The sequence below is a fragment of the Schistosoma haematobium genome, chromosome 4 (genome assembly GCF_000699445.3).
Source record: "Schistosoma haematobium chromosome 4, whole genome shotgun sequence".
Taxonomy (NCBI): Eukaryota; Metazoa; Platyhelminthes; class Trematoda; order Strigeidida; family Schistosomatidae; genus Schistosoma; species Schistosoma haematobium.
The window spans coordinates 28800320-28819883 of NC_067199.1; the positions used below are offsets into that span (position 1 = coordinate 28800320).

At 33.4% G+C, this 19564-nt stretch overlaps 1 protein-coding gene across 1 annotated transcript in view; it reads left to right on the forward strand.

The window, feature by feature from the left end:
• Window positions 1-16227, forward strand: part of JMJD6_5 (jumonji domain-containing protein 6) — a gene marked incomplete at both ends in the record, with an annotated part of 31490 nt that extends 15263 nt beyond the window's left edge. Inside the window, 6 exons of the mRNA XM_051219348.1 lie at window positions 3002-3035; window positions 4274-4514; window positions 6890-7079; window positions 12574-12781; window positions 13498-13689; window positions 15950-16227. Of these exons, the coding sequence (XP_051066708.1) occupies window positions 3002-3035; window positions 4274-4514; window positions 6890-7079; window positions 12574-12781; window positions 13498-13689; window positions 15950-16227 (1143 nt within the window). The remainder of the gene's footprint in view (window positions 1-3001; window positions 3036-4273; window positions 4515-6889; window positions 7080-12573; window positions 12782-13497; window positions 13690-15949) is intronic.
• Between the last annotated feature and the right edge of the window lie 3337 nt (window positions 16228-19564).

Sequence of the window (19564 nt, forward strand, 5' to 3'; positions counted from 1 at the left end):
GTTTTACGTAAAATTATTACATAATGTGAAGACAAATCTACAGATAATCCAATAAAATAGAATCTTAGTTTTGCAAGTCTATTAATGATAACTATAAGATAAGAAGCATTGGTTTAGAGAAGGGTTCTGTTTACGGTGAATTCATTTTTAAAGCTGTACAACCGCAAACATATACTTATTTTTCAAAGTGATGATAACTACGATAATAGTGATAATAAAATTTTGCTGAACGTGGTTACAGTGCGGTGAAATAAACATGTTTTTACTGAAGAAAAATGATAATAGTACGTTTGGTGAAACCTTGAATATTCATCATGGAGATAAATAAAGAAATTATAATTGGATGGGGAAAGCTCAGCATGATAAGATAAAATGCTGAAATTGAGATGAATTGTATTTAGTAGGATCATAGAAACAGAAAAAAATCAAGGGTTTGCAGTGAAGATAGAAGTGAAGTAGGTGATCATGAAAGAAGGAACGAATAAAAAGTCACGAGAGATTAAGGTCATGATACACACACATACACAACAGATGTTTGTGCAATGCCAATACAACTGTCTCTGACAGCTTTCCACTTAACTTGTAAATAATACTCATCGGATGACCTAAATACTTGGCTCCACTGAACATTGGTCTGTTAGAGAACACTAGTCACAAAGTTATTTCGATGAATATTCTACTGAGAGAGAGTAGGGAATTACCTTCTTCAGGATGTCTGTAGCTATATCACCTCGAAAATCGATCTTCGTATAAAGAGTTTTCTTTGGTAAGGAGGCTAGTTGTGCTTTAGGAGGTTTGAATTTTATATTCGTATCAATAGATACCGATGGAGATCCGTTTTCTACAGTTATTCTCTTTTGGTGGTTCATTTCGTTATCTATGAACTCGAGACAACAAACTCTAAATTTTCGGTTGGCTAGGAGTATGATTTAATAATGCTTTTGATTGATGTGGATCCTGACGTGAAAGCTTTGTAGCTGACCATTCCAGGAAAGTTTCTAGTAAATAAACCTTCTTACAGTTTCTTCATGATTTACTGTCACTATGTTATCAAGAAAGTGAATACTTTGTTTATTTACAACTTCTAGTGTGAAATTTATTGCTGTGTGGCGGTAATCAAATGTTTGCAGAAGATGAATAATCAAATAAAATTTATTGTTTCAAATGATAAAGATATCATTCGCATACCTTTTATATCAGTGGGAGTTGTCAATACTCGCCTTAAGTTGACACTCTTTATCATAGACTGAATTAAGATCACTTGTCAGTTTTATTTTTTGATGATATTCTTCGCCACACGGATACAAAGAATATTTAGTCCTGAAGTTACAGATAGTCAAATGAATCTCTTAAAGGAAATATGCATCGAAAAATGGTATCCATCGGTACATATTTGATAAAAGCATAAAAATTGAATATCCTGATCGTAACTGACAGATATCCAAATCAGCTTCAAAATAAATGGTTGAAAATTCTCATAATGTAAATTAGAAAAACAAAAATAAAACCGCACAATGTTGTTTACCATTAGATTTTCATCAGAATCAACTTTCATGCAAATAGAACTGCATATTAGAGCTAAGTCTGATAACGAACCAATTGAAAACAATGATGTTCAGTTTTCTGTTTGTTGTTCATATTCGAAATGAACAGAGACAATGTGTCTGTTTCAATATTGATTTAGGTTATTCCAATTAATCGAAATGACAAGTCACTTGTATTTCGGTGTGCATTAGACTAATTTTTCGAAGAATACACGTCTCAAAAAATCAATTTCACTAAACTATGTGATATAATGAAGTTTCCAGTGATATTTTACGATCATGTAAGATGGAATTTTTGCAACATAACAAACAGATGTACACGATATGTAAGATCATCGAATAAATGAAACTTATGAATGGTAGTTTTATATTAACAGAAATTGATTGAACTATTTGAGGACAACACAGACCATGAAGTATAGAACAATCACTGTATATCATGTTAAACAGCAAAATAGGAATGAAGCTCATAATAACTGGCGAAATAATATCAACTGAGTAGAGAAAGCATATATTACTTCTCGATCACCCAATACATGAGCAAAGTAATCAAAGTATACTTTTCAACATAAAACTGATGAATTATTATAACATTTCTCTATAAACTACCACTGAGAATGATTAAACATGCTTCTAAACTACATTAATTGGTTGAAGGTTAAGACCTTGAATTCTAACGATGAATTTTAACAGTCAAAAAATAGACTCGGATTGTAATTTCCACTTATTCGTCTTAAATACATTGATATTATTTGAAATTAAATTTCTATGCATAAACCTAGGTTGAGATATTGAACAAACCACAAAAATCACATGATACTTCAAGTTTGTATCTGATATCAGATGCAACGGTTGGAAATCGGTGATCAGTGGATTATGCACTGAAAACGTTCATTCCAAGCTTGTCGCCATCCGAGTATAGATATCCACCTCTGGATACGTACATAAATTATATTTATTTAGGCTCTATACATTCTTGAGATCATCATTTATCTCAATATACCAGTTTCGTAGTTGCACTATTATATTACAACAGGGGTGTAGTTAAACACGGTGTTTCATTAAAACTTCTATAAAGAACATCAGACAAAGACTTGTCATTTTGGAATTGTCTTTTTTTACTTCAAGTAACATCTGTACCTTAAATAATAGTCAACCAGTTTTGTTAGATTAAAGCTTAGAATATTTCATTTCAGATTATGATTGAAGTAAGTCCATCTAGTGTAACGCTGCAGCCAGGTCAAATAACAACTATCAATGTGAAATATATATTCCCACTGAACTCCACCTATCTGAAATCTACAATACAAATCAGTGGAACTGGAAGCAACAACACTAATGAATCTATAATAACTATTACAGATTTTAGAATAAATTTGGGTTCTAATTTATTTTACACAACAACTGCTTATTCATCTAATTATTTGTCAACTTATCCAACCGATCAAAATGATCAGTTGTTAATATACTTCGAAAATATCACAAACATTGGTGAGTTTAATGAAAAACTACGGTTTGTCAGTTCATATATGCCTATTTCTTGGGTAACTGTCATTACTTACACTAATAAAATTCAATATCATAGATATGTTTCTTAATTCATGAGATATCTTCAGTATCACACTTGTCAATTTGAGCAAAATATGTTTATTCTTAACGGATAGTGTTCTGCAACTTCTTTTGCAGTTAAAATATTTTACCACAATATTACTTTAGATGACATATGAGAATAGGTGTATGATATTTTCCTTACCACTCCAAGACTGAATTATCTTTACAACGAAAGTCTAAAATTTAAGTCGAATAGAATATTACTAGTGTAGTGAACGAATTCCATCGTTCTTTCATTGCTATTACAATCACTCTCTCTCTCTCTCTCTCTCTCTCTCTCTCTCTACATTCCCATTCTCTTCAATCCGATCTTTTCAACCTTCTGCTATCAGTCATTCCACTTCTGATTGGTGTTACACACTACTTATGTCAACAGACATAAGTAGCATACACCACACTAGTGTACAAGATCAAAGTTAGGAAAGAACATATCTCTAAAACTATTACTGAAACACAAGATTAAAAACGGTGAAATAAGTTGAAGTATTTTGGAATAAAATTTGACAGAAAAACACTAACACTAGCTTACTGTTTTCCTTGAAATTTTGATCTTCATTTCATCCTGTAATTTTCAATAGCCTACCTCACAGTCAAAAATACCTGGCTTTATACATGTTCTAACTAATAAACACCAGATAAGCAGTAAACTGAATACTGTCCTTTAACTTCTCTCCAATCAGAAGAATGTTGTTAAACATTCGTGGATATGGCCCAAATCTTGAGGAAACTTTATATTAAAAAAAGACATCTCACCCTTACATTACAGAAACTAAGACAGCGATATAAATTCTTTCTGTGTGTAAACAATGAAAATGTTCCACAATGAAGGTTATTAACAAACAGTAACCAAGATATCTCATGAAAATGCAAGCAAATTCATTGCCATTATGTGAAGTGGAATAAAATAAATTGATTTGTTGTTCGTCACCACTTTCTAATGTATTGTAACTTACTACTTGATTGATTATTTGACCGTATCGTTTTGAATTTTATTGTTCTTGGTTAGCTCCTAACCAATTTAGTCCTGATATCTAAAACATTGGCTGTTAATTCGGAGTGAAAAAAATGTTCAGGGTTTTCTTCAATGCACTATCTTAAAAAATTATCACCTATTTTAGGTACGGTAAGTGTACCCATAATGCGAAACACTCTGAGTCTTTCAGTGGATATCCAGTTGAGTGATAGTAAAATTGTAGAAAACGGAACTGTTTGGCCGTTGCAAATCACTGGTCGATTCAATGCTGTCACTAATATTAGCAAAATATCTGTGAGTTGTGTAAGAACTGGGTCAGAAAAACCATCAATTCACGTTGTACTATCTCAACTGTCATCGTTCACATTCAGTGATTATCCTGATAGGTATGTTTAAATCGTTCTAACCTTTAGTATATATTTATTTCATGGAATAATTGGTTCACTTCTAACGCAAATTCATTTTTCACTTGAATATCAATTTTATATAAAACAGTCATTCTACTGATCAGATAGTGTCCAAATGCCCATAATAATATTCCATATAAACGATCACGCAGATGACTACTCACATGAAGAGTACAAACTTTGGTCTTGAACAAAGAGTTTGAAGATCTATCTGTTATCCACCAAGCAATACAAATATCATGCCCAAATTCCAGTGACCGAATGAATTAGTTTTATTTATTTCTTAACTTGGTTTCAAACCTCGTTATTATTGCGTAACCTTCAATGTTAATATTCTCGGTGTTAAATTTCCTTGGAAACCTTTCTCATAACACCTTAAAACCAGACACACAACTCGTTTAAGCATCCATCAGGATAAAACACTATTTAAACATACAATTGGTGTCTTAAACAGATGTAGCTGTTGGGATGCAGTACAGATTACTCATCTGAGTTATAAATTTCAAATCTATAGGTCAATCACCATCATTGTGTATCCTGTTTATCCACAACAAGTCTCGGACACAAAATCAGAAATATAAACTTGTGCTAGGCTCAAATGATATGATCCCATTAGCTGATTCTTGACAAATCAGTTTTCAAAGAAGTGTCTATCTTTTCATTTATCAAAAATGAGTAGCGTGAGTAACTACTGAACTGAGCAATAATTATAGCATTTTATTGCAGATAAGTGTCTGTGATTATTAAATGTTGGTGCTAAAATGATTCAAATATGTGTTTTGAGGAATACCTGACAAATAATTATAAAATTATTTTAGCTAAGACTGTAATTTTCCTAAAAAAAACTTGTTACCAGCCTCGTGAACAGGAACATAACTAAGTACATTTCATCTTCAGACTATAAAGTAAATCATAACTATTGAGCTTAAATCAGTTTTGCTCTTAAAAGTGTCCGAAAGCCGGTGAAAATCGTACCTGAATTATCCTCCACTTATCTCAGCACAAAACATTTTGACTTTTGTTAAATCAATCGACCTGTCAAAGATAATATTTAAGCATGGAAGGTGATATAGTTGTTTCTCAAAACTCTCATGAAATCATTATTGCTTTCTATTCATTATCATTTACTTCGAAACAACTAAACTCACGTTCACTGAAAATTGAAAAAATGGAGTAATGAAGAAGGCAGAAGTCGGACATTGTTCTCCGAGATACCTCCAACAGTTACCGGATTTAATTTAATTTCAACAAACTGACCTAATGTTATCATGTTTTCTCATGAACCAACTATGTTATATATTTCTGATACACAGTAAACAATCAGCTGGGAACATTTAACTGATGGAACTACCCACTCATTTATATCAACAGCAAAAATAATTCTCTTCGAATTTAAGAAAAATAATTCATTTTACTTGTTAGATCTATCGATGAGTCCAAGTCACCTGATTGAGATACGCGCAAAACCGAAGTTTCCAAAACAACAATTTGTCTACAGTAGAGGTTCTTTATTGAATAATACACAACATTTAGTTACAAACCTCAACTTGTGGGGTGTCTAGGGCGTTCAAACGCATTCTTCAAGTGTGACATAAAAAGGCTTCCTGTAACAGTAACATAAAGAATAATTACAACATACGATAGTACAAAGGACAGCTAATAGCTGTGTCTAAATTTGATAACAGTTTATGAACAATCGAAACCCGAACCAAGAGCAAAATAATATGGAAACTGTTGCGTTTAAACAAATGCACAAAACTGTGGATAACCGCTACAGCGATTAAGGTACAGTGATTTTAATGATAAATACAATGATAAGTACAATAAGCATTATAAGTATATGTGAACATTTCAGAATATCACACTACAACTTGCGTTACAACATAATTGTAAAAATTGTTGGGAATAAACTGCTTACTGAATTTAAATAAGTAGAATAAAATAAGATACAAAGGAGTGGAAAGGGAGCGAGTAGGAACAATGTAAGACAAACTAACATTAATTTTTACAAGATCTCTGACAATACTCGACATTATATGATTAAGTTAGCAATAAAAAAATCGTATTATTGTACAAAATTCTAATAATTTCACCCTTTTCGAGCTATATACGTCTACGCTGTACTTAAAATATTTAAATACTGAAATCTAAGTAGATGCGAAGTTATAAATATTCTTGCTATTTCTCTGCTGATTGTAATCAGTTAGTCCTATCAAACTAGATTGAAAAGCTTGTAAAACCAAATATCGAATCCTACTACTATTTGAATTAAACCACCCAAATTTGAACCGTTTTACTGATTGATATGAAATAACTCTCTACATATTATACATTTTGTTTAATCCAATACTCAGAGATGTGGTGTATCTTCAGACAACCGTTCAAATGATGAATGGTACCGGATTGGAATGTGAAAGACAATCGATAATTTTCTATCTCAGTCCAGAAATAAAATCAATCATTGTAGTTAATCAAACAGGCAACATAGATAATGTAACATTGAAAACTCCTTTAAACCCGGTAACTAAATCAGTTCAGTTCATAGTAAGTTTCTGTGTTTCAAGACATATTTTGAAAATAATGTTATTCAATTTAACTCACTCAAAATTTAGTTGAAGCATTTAAAGGGGTTGAATTAATTTTCCGATTGCAAATGAAATCATCATCAACTAGTCTAAAGCCGTTAACATAATCATATTATTTGAAGAAAAGAATAACTGGTAATATTGAGAAATACACATTTTGGCTTTCTAGATTTAAGTGATCCATGAGATAATTGTACATAATGATCTAACAGAAACGAGTGATTTTCTTCGGTCCTATGTTTGATACCAAGTTATACAACAACTGGTCAGTTGAACGTGACATATTTATGATAGACCACGCCAGGTGGATGGATCACAGTACTGCATCAAGCGTCTCAGATACTCAATATGAGACAAACGATTGAGAACCAAATATGAACCATACAATAATTTAATGATGTGTAATATTGGAATTGAAGTACGATTGGTTGTTGAGTGTGGACAAACCAGCATAGCCTACCGACTATTAAATATGTGATTTCTTGAAACAATTCATTGTCATCGCATAAACATAAAGAGGATTCAGCGAAAAGAATTTTCTTTTTCACGAAATCACTTACTTAAGTTATACAATCACATTTATAGTTGCATGGTAATTATATGTTTGTAGAATAAAAAAGATTTGAGATTTTGGATACGATTTGTAGCTCAGGTGGATCATTCTGGTGGAGTTTTATTCTTTGACCCAAATTGTTTTCTCGTCATGGAGTGATTCGACACTCCAAATATCAAACGAGAGTGCGTAATAATCAGGGGGTTAGAGAAGATTGGAGGGACGAGAATAATTTACAGGTTAGAATTATGAAAGACAATTGTCCTCTTTACAGATATGAAGAGAAATGCTAAACACAAAAATGATGATGATAATAATAATAATGACTGAATAATAATAATAATAATAATAATAATAATAATAATAATAATAATAATAATAATAATGAAAAATTGTTGGAGTATAATAATAACTGGGATGCACGTACATCCAGCTGACGGGTTCCAAATAGGGTGAAACAGGCGTCTTGTCTCCCACTGCTTGCCACCATCATCACTGCTTATAACTGATTACGGTCCAAAACTGCAAAACAATAATTTAAAAAAGGAAAGGAAGACCAAAATATACTACAGCAGGGAATTAAAGCCAATGGAGGATGAGTGGGTGCACAAGTTGTTTTTGCACACAGAGTTCAAGCTCGGATTTGTGAATTCCCAACGCCTCAACAGTGAATAAGTTTTTGAATCGGCCTTCCTTCTATCCAATTCCTTTGATTATTAAGTGTACCTGTATCGGACTGGTAACTGTTTTGCATCCTCCCTTTGAAAACCACGTCAGGTATTGTTCCGAGATGCGTTTAGAAAGTGATCGCTTTATGCGGCCTATGTAACCTGCTTCACACGAACAAGTAGATTTATAGATGCACATCAACATGAACAAAGGCAGAAGTTTATCCCTTTTTGTCTGTGAATGGTAGGCCTACTTGAGAAGACAAGACGGAGATTATTCGAATAGGTTTTATCCAGGGATTTTGAAATACGTTCCTATCTATTAATCTAGGTGGATAACCATTTCTGATGAATGAATGTCGAAGTTGAAGTAGTTCGTCAACCACTTCATCATCAGAACATTCCCCTAGGTCTTGAGGATAAAGAGTGAATCAATTTTCTTTTTCTACTCAATAAAATCCAACTATGGAAATTCGTATACCGACCATTCCAGGTCAATTTTTATATGCAGATCCCTGTAAAGAACCGCATGAACTTTTCAACCGGACATCAAGAAAATGAAATTCCTCATTCGCCTCTGTTTCCAACATGAATTAAATTGAGTGAAGACAACTATTGAATCAATCAGAAATTTCATTGTGATCCATTTTTTCTTCACAAATTATGAAAGTATATGGTAATCTGAAGTATTCGAATTTATGTGCTAACTAAGAACTCCCGAAATAGAGCAATTTAACTCAAGTAGAACAAGCTGAGACAAGGGAACGCATTATATTTGGAATTGATAATCAGCGGGCAATCAAGTACAAAGCAATCATTAGTTTGTACAAATACCACAACCACCACAGCTTAAATGGGAACATAAATTTCTTTAATCGATTGCACTTTTCCTTAAGTTCATCATGTGTTTGTCCGATTGTGTATTGGATGTAGATTCTGCATGATCTAGGATGTGCTCATTAGTATTAGAATTAAAAACCGGAATTGGAACAGATTCACTTGGTTCCTGGAATTGTATTTGATCAACATATCGGTTGTGTGTACTTAAATCATTGTCATCTAGGATTTCAACCATGGATTTTGCAACATTCTTCACCACAATTCTCATGACTGGTCGAAGATCATTTCCACGATAAGATGTAACACATGGAGACTCTAAACGCCTTATATTCGAATGAAGGATTCTTCCTTTTATCAGCTTTGTTGGAATCTCTTTCGTTACAGAATGCTTAGCATTTCCATATTGCAGTAGAACTGTGTCTACTCCTCTCTCCAGTCCATCAAATGTGGAAGCAGTAATGGGATTAATAGCATTTTTCAATGTCCTGAATGAATGTTTTGCTGACCATTAGCACAATGATGCCTGGAAACAGTGAACAGATGTCTACTCCCTATACGTTTGAACAAGGTAGTGACTGTGTCTGCAGCAAAATGAGACCCATTATCAGTCACTAATACCATAAAGTATCATCCATACATCTCTTAGATAAATGAAATCTCTCAATTATCGGTCGAAGTACTGTATTTTCCAGATTATCCATGAAACAATCAGCCAAGAGTGCATGGAGCTAGTGATGAACCCATTCCAATTTCATCGGTTTGTCCATAGAAATGATCAATAAACCTGAATCGCACATTGAGGGTACATCGTAGAGATAGCTCTTCTAGATAATGTTTTAGGGTACTAATATCAATGTTGTTATTTCAATATCGTCACATAAAAATCACATGGTTTCTGTGAGTGGAACATTTGTAAAGAGAGAAGTGCCATACAATGAGATCATTTACAATGCTATTTCTGAATCGACAAAATCAAACGAATCATGAGCGTTGTATCTATTGATGTGATTTCTCACGGGTTGTAGAATTTCAGCAAACCATTTAGCAAACAAATGATACAGAGAGTTATTCATATCAAGTATAGAACATAGGGAGATGTTCTTCTTCTGAACTTTTGGGAGTTCATATATTCCTAGTATAGTGGAACATGATGGTCTAAGACGTTCATAGAGGTCACAATTGATAATAAAGTCATCCTCCATCTCCCTTATGATTTTAGTTAACATCTGTTCCATCTTCTCAATCGCATCTTAGAGAATTTGACAGCATCAGATACTATCAAGGATAGTTTAGTGACATAATGTTGAACATCTATAAGGACAGTTCCTTCAACCTTATCTGGGTAACACTGCACTAAATCCTGATTTTTCAGAAAATGAAATAATTGAGACCTATGTTCTTTTGCGGGTAGTCGTCTAGTTATAAGCATCGTGATTACATATTGAGTTCATTATTGATAGTTGACGTACTGAGAAACTGAGGGCCAATTAATAATTCATGTAAGTGAATAGTCGACAATATTATACACAACTGCATTTGGTATTTCGAATCTTGAATCACTTTATGATGCAATCTTTTCTATCCTTCTATAGACATATATTTGCCATATAACTATAAATACGAATGTCTAGTTTGAGCAAACGATTGAGTGGAAAAGAAATTTTATTTTGTTAAATCATTTTTATATGTGATTTCTTTCAATCTTATTGATTTCTACGTCTGATTCACTAGGTGTGACTGTTTATAATTGTATTGAATGAGGTATTATCTAGTGTTATTCTGGTTTCCTATTCTTCGTCGTGAATCCTGGTTCTGATGTAGCGTGGCTAGTTATATTATTGTAGAAAACATGAGAGAGAAAAGAATATTTTAAACAATCCGTTATATCAGAAAGTTGGATGGTGACTAGCAGTGCCATCTAGGACGAGTCTCAAATAGGACGAAATACTCGTCTTGGATTTCACTGCTAACCACCATCCACCTCTGCTTATAATGCTTGTGACGTAAGGCAATATCGAAGCGATTCTCAGAGGATGCACGCATGTCAATAAGAGACTGATCAAGTGCAATCCTAAAGTACAATGCATAGATTCAAATAAACAATCCAAACTGAATTAATAATGAAAATGTGATCAGTTAACACTCAGTGAAATCAGAGTAGACGTCTCTTGTAGAAATCATTTCATAACATAATATAATCACTTTTATTCATTATAATCAAACATTTCTATCTTAACTCACTAACCAATTACTACTTATTTCCATAAGGTATATTACAACGTTTTAGCGATCATTTTGTACTTGATCAACATAATGAATAAACTAGTTACCAGTCTCGTCTTCAATGTTCGATAAGTGTTCAATTTTCATGCACATTCAGGTGTGAGTGAGTACTCCATACAATATTAAAACTATCACTAGTTTTTATCTCAGACTTTTGGAGTTGTCTGCAGCTATCTGCTATGAATATGCTAGTGTTGCGCATTACGACATACCGGATGGAAAACACAAACTCGTTGAAATCTAATGCCTGAAATAAAATTTCGATCAAAATTACATTCCCTACAGAGCACTCCACTCAGTAAATGAACTAAAAGTTACTAGAAAATACTGTATACGTCATAGTTATTGAACACTAAATACGTTAATGATAACTTCCATCCATTCGGTCTGTTAACCAAATATGGAAAACGTTCAGTCAACTGAATCGTGAAGGTTTTATTATCAATAAACGGTCTGTAATCTTTGTTCCACAATATCACTGATGTATTCTAAGGGCACTTCATGATTTGATTTTATTGTTTAACCGCATCGCTACATAAAAATAATATTTCTTCTACCAGTTTCTGGGTCATAGTCAAACATTTTCGATTTCAAATTTCGATTTTACAAGTGAAATATCACTCTGCAATACCTTTCTAAAACAAAAGTTGTATTTGTGAAGGTATTACAGGAGACAGATAAAACACCTCACTTCCATGTTTCATATCTGTTTACCATTAATTGCTGCATATAGTTCCAACTCGAGGGAAATCTATTTAACCACTGCAGTCATTTCAAATTTAAAGTTTCCACTGTGAAATACTTTCAATATTGCTCGTCAAACATTCAAACTCATTTAAATCCATCGAAACCTTGTTTCATTTACATAACCGAGAACACGAGATCGATCTAATATCGGCATTCACTGTCATTTACTGTACCAATGAAACTTCCAAATTTTGTACAATTCCGTTCACCAAGCATAGGGGAGGTAAATTACATTTGTTTTGTTTGCCTACGTTAGTCATCATTTGAAATCGTCTCATATCACAAAACGAAACATGAATTTCAAACATACATCAACTCTTGCTCTGAAACAACACTTAAGGATGTTATTTTTCTCGTTTCAGGCAGGACGTTTATATTTCGGTGCAAAGTATGAAGTCATCTTTAGTCTGAAATTTAATCCATCTCTTAGTACAACCATTGTGAAATATCCAATTCTAGTCGAAATTGTGTGCAAACCCTATGAACGTGGTAGTCCCGTAGTGAATAGCTGCGCAAAACAAAAGTTTTACAAGTTCAAATCTCATCTGCGTGTTCAACTTGACTACACTTGTGAGTTTTATCGGTGTGTATTTTCCAAATTCATGTTATGATTATAAATCAACACTACCTACCAAGGAATGACTGTATTATGGGAGATAAGTTTACCCTGTACGTCGGATACATTACCTTAAATGGAAAATGCTGTTAAAATTTCCGCTGTTGTGAAAAAGATTTCAATCTTTGCATTGCATCCGAGTTATCATACTGTCATCAAGTATTCACACACACAAATACAACTTCACAACCTATCATAATTTACTGAATTTTTCTCATCCTACTGAAACCACAATCATTCTCAAAATGTGAGGTGCTTGTTAATTGATTTCAGAGAAAAGATGAGTTAGTCCTCATATACAGTTATCAATTATTTGGAGGCTTTCCATAATGATATTTCTTCTGATCATACAAAACTGCTAGTAACGTACAATCGCAAACAAAAGATAAAAAGAAAAACACTAATCTTCTTGTTGAGAAGTATCAACTAAATATGTTTACACTGTAACTATATGCAATTCTCTTGCACTCCCCTATTAAAATGACCTCGAATTTCGTCAATCATAACCATAAGGAATATTTGTCATTGGTTACGTATCTACAGTCACATCACATTACTGTGAAAGAATTCTCTATCATTTTATTGATTTTTGGGATAGTTAAAATAATTCTCAATGACTCTGTGATGTGTTATTCAACAACATTGTCTTGTATTGACCTCTTGCATTCAGATCCTCCCAACTTACCTCATTACGTTGCAATGCGGAACCCTTTGGTACAGTTGCCCGACCGTCAAGCAAATACATTTCTAAATGTTGGTGATCTTTTGTTTTATTGTGCACGTGCGTTTAGTATAAAAGGTTCATTAGATTTGGTGAGACGATGTTTCAAGATTAGTAAATTGCCTGAAAGAATTTGGTTTGGTAAGTAATCATAGACAATCTGTTGTGTTTTATTATTCAACAGTGGATATTTGAAGTTTAAAACTACATAATTACGTCTGTTACCCCTAGTGTAGGAGCATAGGCCACCCACTAGCATTCTCCATCCAACTCTGTCCTGGACAACCCTTCCCAACACTATCTAATTCCTGTTCATTCTATTCATGTCTGCTTCGAACTCGCGACGTAGTGTGTTATTCCGCCTTCCTCTTTTCCTCTTGCTTTCAGGATTCCCAGTTGGCACTTGCCTCGTGATGCAGTCTGATGATTTCCTCAACGAATGTACTATCCACTTCCATCGTCTTTCCATAATTTCCTAATCAATTGAAAATTCGTGTTTTCTCTCCCGCAGTAAGCTGTTACTGATGGTATCCAGCCAACAGACATTGAGTATCTCTCGTAGGCAACTGTTTATAAATACTTCTACCTTTGTGATGATGGTTGTAGTAGTCCTCCACGTTTCAGCTCCGTACAATAGAACTAACTGTATTGACATTTGTATCGAAGATTATGTCTTTGATATTGGTTGATAGTTGTTTTGAGTTGCATATGTTCTTAAATTGAAGGAATGTTATCCTTGCTTTGCCAATCCTCACCTTTACATCTGCATCTGATACTCTTTGTTCATCGAAGATGCACCACAGGTTCGTGAATGTTTCCATCACCTCCAGGCCTTCTTTTCCTCAAGTGTGATTGTGTTGGTGTTCTCTGTGTTGTACTTGAGGATCTTAGTTTTTCTCTTGTGTATGTTAAAGCCTACTAATGCACAGGCTGCAGCAACACTGACTGTTTTCATCTGCATTTGTTGATGTGTATTTGATAGAAGGGTTAGGTCATGTGCGAAGCACATCCGTGCAACACTTTGCACTATAGTCTGTCTCATCACTTCTGTATGATATTGGCGATCTTCTCAGATACACCATAATGTCGCAGAAGTTTCCATAAAGTCCTTCTATCCACACTGTCATACGACTTCTCATAGTCAAGGAAGGTGATGTATGGTGGCGAGCTCCACTCAATTGATCGTTCAACAGTGATCCATAGCGAAGCGATTTGAGTTGTGCACGACCGATCCTTACGGAATCCAGTCTGTTGATCTCAAAGTTTGGTGTCTACTGAGTCTTTCATCCGTTTCAGCAACACACTGTTGATAGCTTTTAGTCACCCGAATCTCAAAGTCAATTGGATGTTTATTAAAGTTATCTTTTATGTCAATTACAAATAATTCCTTTCTCAATTTTATAAAACTACAGAAATCCCAATAACAAGTAAACATATGTTTAAATCAATACTGAATATACTCCCAATGCAAACCTATTTCGTTCAACTGTAGTAAACAAGAACACCAGTCGGCAAACCAAATTCATTACAATATAAAATTATAGAACATCCTAGTAAAATCTGAGAACCACACAATAAATACTTCATTTGCAAAATGACAATCAATCGTCTCATACTCGATTGTTCCTTCGTTCCCACCCTAATCATCCTCTTTTTCTGTCATCTGTTCTTCGATCTCAACACTCTACCACCAGGCATTTCAATTTCGACTGATGACATATACTACTTACATCTGTCGACTACAGTAGTCCACACCACAAAACTAAGATTTAGATTAATCGATAAGTATGATGATTTCTTCAGAATAATCAACCTTTTGATAATCATAGCTTATTACTTTGTAACGGGGGAGTGTTCACTACCACCTCCGTTCGATTCTACTTATTGCCCTATTTTTACCACATTCATGATGTGCTAACCTACCTTAGTTAGTTGACACCACATTGTACATCAATAGAATAACAAGTATCAAAAATGATTATTCATGAATGTATCGACTCAACATCCGACTCAGTTTACAAGACTTAATGTATAAAACCAAACATTATCATAATGAAGGAAAACAAATGTTTTACATTAAAGGCCGACACCACAAGCTAATTATGGCAGAACTTGTACTTGGAAGGAGGATTTATAATTCATTCTCTTCATATTTTACCATTAATTATACATGACTACTTGAACTGATATATACGGTCATAAGAGAATTTTTGTTCATGTAGCACAAATAAAGTATTTTAATAAGTCATAACTACAAACGTTTAGTATTTTGAAACATCCATTGTACAGATTCATAAAATACATAGCTGCAAAGAACTTTGGCTCATCGAAAATTTTGTTTAGGCTTATTCTGACAAAACAATGTCAGATATGTTTCGACTGATTTCTTTTCGATTCTCAGATGTCGGACCATCTGTTGAACAGATTATAGCGTACACAAATCCACTTAGCATATTGTTCGGTTTGGGAGCAAATGGTGGAGGTGTAATGATGAGTAAGGATATGGGGAAAACATGGATTTCAATCAACCCATTCATGTATCAAAACACTTTAAATACGTCGACTGAAATCATTACAGCAAGTGTCATACCATGGATTTCATCAACTGGATCAATTGACAATACAGTGTCTGAGTCATTTTGCAAGATGCGAGTGGCTAATCAATGGAATGGTAAGTAATGTATATTAGTAACCAGATGCTCAAACGTGTTTTCTGTCATCCCACATGAAATTGTGCATCAAAACCTAAGAGTTTTCAGTATTTCTTCAAGGTTCATAGTCATGACAATTCCAACCGAACACATAGCTCTTGTGATATGCACTAGATAGCAATAACAATATGTGTGATTTTTATTTAAAAATGAAGAATATTTGTGAGAACAATTGTTTTCAATAACTTCATCATCAGGCTCTATAGTTATAAGTCCATAATTATAATAATTTTACAAAGGCCAAAAATAAGACAAGTATTAATGAATTTGACAATGTTATGTGTGCATCTGTTACGATATATATATATATATATACTTCAAAATTGTATTATTTGCAGATCAGAAAGGTCATTCAATAAAGGTCAGGATGATTTGGAGTAAAGTGTTCAGTCACAATAAGTATAATAGTATTATAGCAAAAATGAAAATGCAAAAAATTGTGTGAATAAAACGCTTAGTAGGGGAATTTAATCTTGTCAATTGAGATAATGATAATAAGATTGTAGTGTGAATGTAATATGTATTAAGGAGGGTGTTATCAAGGTAATTACGATAAAGGAATTGGGAATGATGGATGTGAAGATTAAGATAGAGATAACATAAAATAAGGAAAATAAATAAATAAATAAAAATAAAGGAAGGGTGTAAGAGGTTTATAATATTCAGTCTAGATATTCGGTGATCCAGTCGTAGGCCTTCTGGAGTTGATCCCGATGGCTTCGGCTATGTAAAGCAGTCGTAATCTAGCTCTGCGAGGTAGATATTTTGGAACTTGATATAAAACAGGGAAATCTTCCTCTATTTTGATATGATGTTCACTATATATCAAGTGAGAAAGAATGGTGCTGTTAATCGATTTGGTAACTCCTTTTCCCAACCAAGCTGGTACATGTTCACGAACACGCAAGGATAAAGCCCTATGAGTAAGGCCTACGTAACTAGCTCCACAGGAGCAGTTGAATTAGTATACACGCATGGAAGAGCCCATCTTCGGTAACCTATCCTTGATTAGTTGTGTGAGTACTGGTATAGTTGAGAAGATTATGTGTAGCTTGGCGGCATTTTATTCACACAATTTTTTGCATTTTCATTTTTGCTATAATACTATCATACTTATTGTGACTGAACACTTTACTCCAAATCATCCTGACCTTTATTGAATGACCTTTCTGATCTGCAAATAATACAATTTTGAAGTATATATATATATATATATCGTAACAGATGCACACATAACATTGTCAAATTCATTAATACTTGTCTTATTTTTGGCCTTTGTAAAATTATTATAATTATGGACTTATAACTATAGAGCCTGATGATGAAGTTATTGAAAACAATTGTTCTCTCAAGTATTCTTCATTTCTGAATATTCTATGGGGATTTCTAAACTGCTGATTTTTACATCTCATGTAGTCGGTTTTTCCATGAGTACATAATTCGTCTTTCACACGGTTGTCGTTAAATAGTAACTTTATTAATTCCTAATAATGCATAGCTTAATTTTTGTAATTTAATGCTCAAATGAAGACGTCAACACTACATTCACATGATTTTATTGAGGTGCACACAGATAAACAAGAAAATTTTAATCTGAATTGGTTTATTTCTATTGATTGATCCCACCGTTTGCATACTTGTAAGATTTTACTCATTGTATACTGATTTGACTGCATTCTGATATCTAGTATTGTTTAAATACGATAGATTATTATAGGAATTATTACAGCAGATAGCCGGATTTCTATGATATACGTGTTTGGTTATACCGTGGATACAACACGCATTCGCCAACACATCGTAGCTTGGTTATAGTTCTGTTATTAACATTCGAAATATGTCTATCAAAAACGATACTTGGTTTGAAGTTTGAGAAGTGAGTTTATCAGTTGATTGACCACCGTTTGATCTTGTTTGTTTTTACATACATCTCCTATAGTATGCATCAACGCAATTTATGCAAATGAACTTCTATTGGCAGACTGGACTAACACCTGTCCAAACATCAAGCCTTTATAACCGATCAATCACTTTCAGTTGGAATACAAACTTTGTTCAAATATTTGTGCCTTTTCAATGTGTCCATTTTATGTTGTGTGCAGTAATAGAACATTTAGTTAATTTTCTATTATATTACTTATCCTACAATTAACCGTTTCAAATAAAGTACATATTAATCACATTTGCATTATATTCTGACCTAATGAAGAGTGGCTTAAGTAGGAATTCAGCAGACTGTTGGTTGTTATCTAACTATTTTCTAGTGTAAGAACAGGATTTTTGTAAATTACAGCTTCAGTAATATCTCGAAGTTTAGTTTCAAGAAGTTTGTTAATTTATTTGATAATTATACCATAGCTGGTGACCATTGAGCTATGACCCTTATTTTAGTGAAGGATAAATTAAATTTTCAACACATACTTGAGTCATCTGATGCAACTTGAATATAGTCAGTAGAATTTGCATACTAGTATTTAAAGAAATAAAACATAAGAATAAAATTAAAGACCTTTCTCTAGGCTAAATCCTTCCTCACACAGATTGATAAAGTAAAAGGAAGTCAGATATTTCGTTACTACATATCAATCTGTTTTCCAACTGGTATAGCTATACACAAAAAGAAATTAGTGTACGTAACTTGGATTAGTATTTATCAAAGATCACATCCATTTTAAACAAGTTGTATGATTGCTCTGCGCCCTCTAACTTGGACAAACCACTAGAAATTTATTCCACCAGACTCTTGTATTTTATTTGCAACACTATTTACTAACGCTCCATAAACACTATTCAGTGTGACAAACTACATTCTATAGTAGAACTACCGATTACAAAAAGTATTATAGTCTATATTTGCAGTTCTTCCTTGGATCTAAGCTCACTCGGTTATTCGCGAGGTGTTTAACTTCCGTTGTATTAACTGATGACATTGTGCATGAACATTATCCTTGTTTAACATGGTTACTCTCGGCAACATGATATTTTCACTGCTACATTCTTCATTTGACCGATGAAAGAACCTCGATTTATTTCATGGTGAAAATACTGCTACTGTATATTGCGCCCAACATGATCTCTAAAGTTTTGCAACTACCCAATGTTGTAGTTGTTACATCTGTGCACACTATATTGAAGCGTTCATAACAAAGTCGTTGCTTCAATCAGTGTTCACGAGGAACTGACTCACTAAAGAATTTAAATTTAATACCTTGTGCAATATGTTTTGCTTTATAGGCAGTTAAATTGCAAGGCTAATCTTTTAAAATATGCTTTTATCTCTATCCAAGTAACTGATATTTATATAA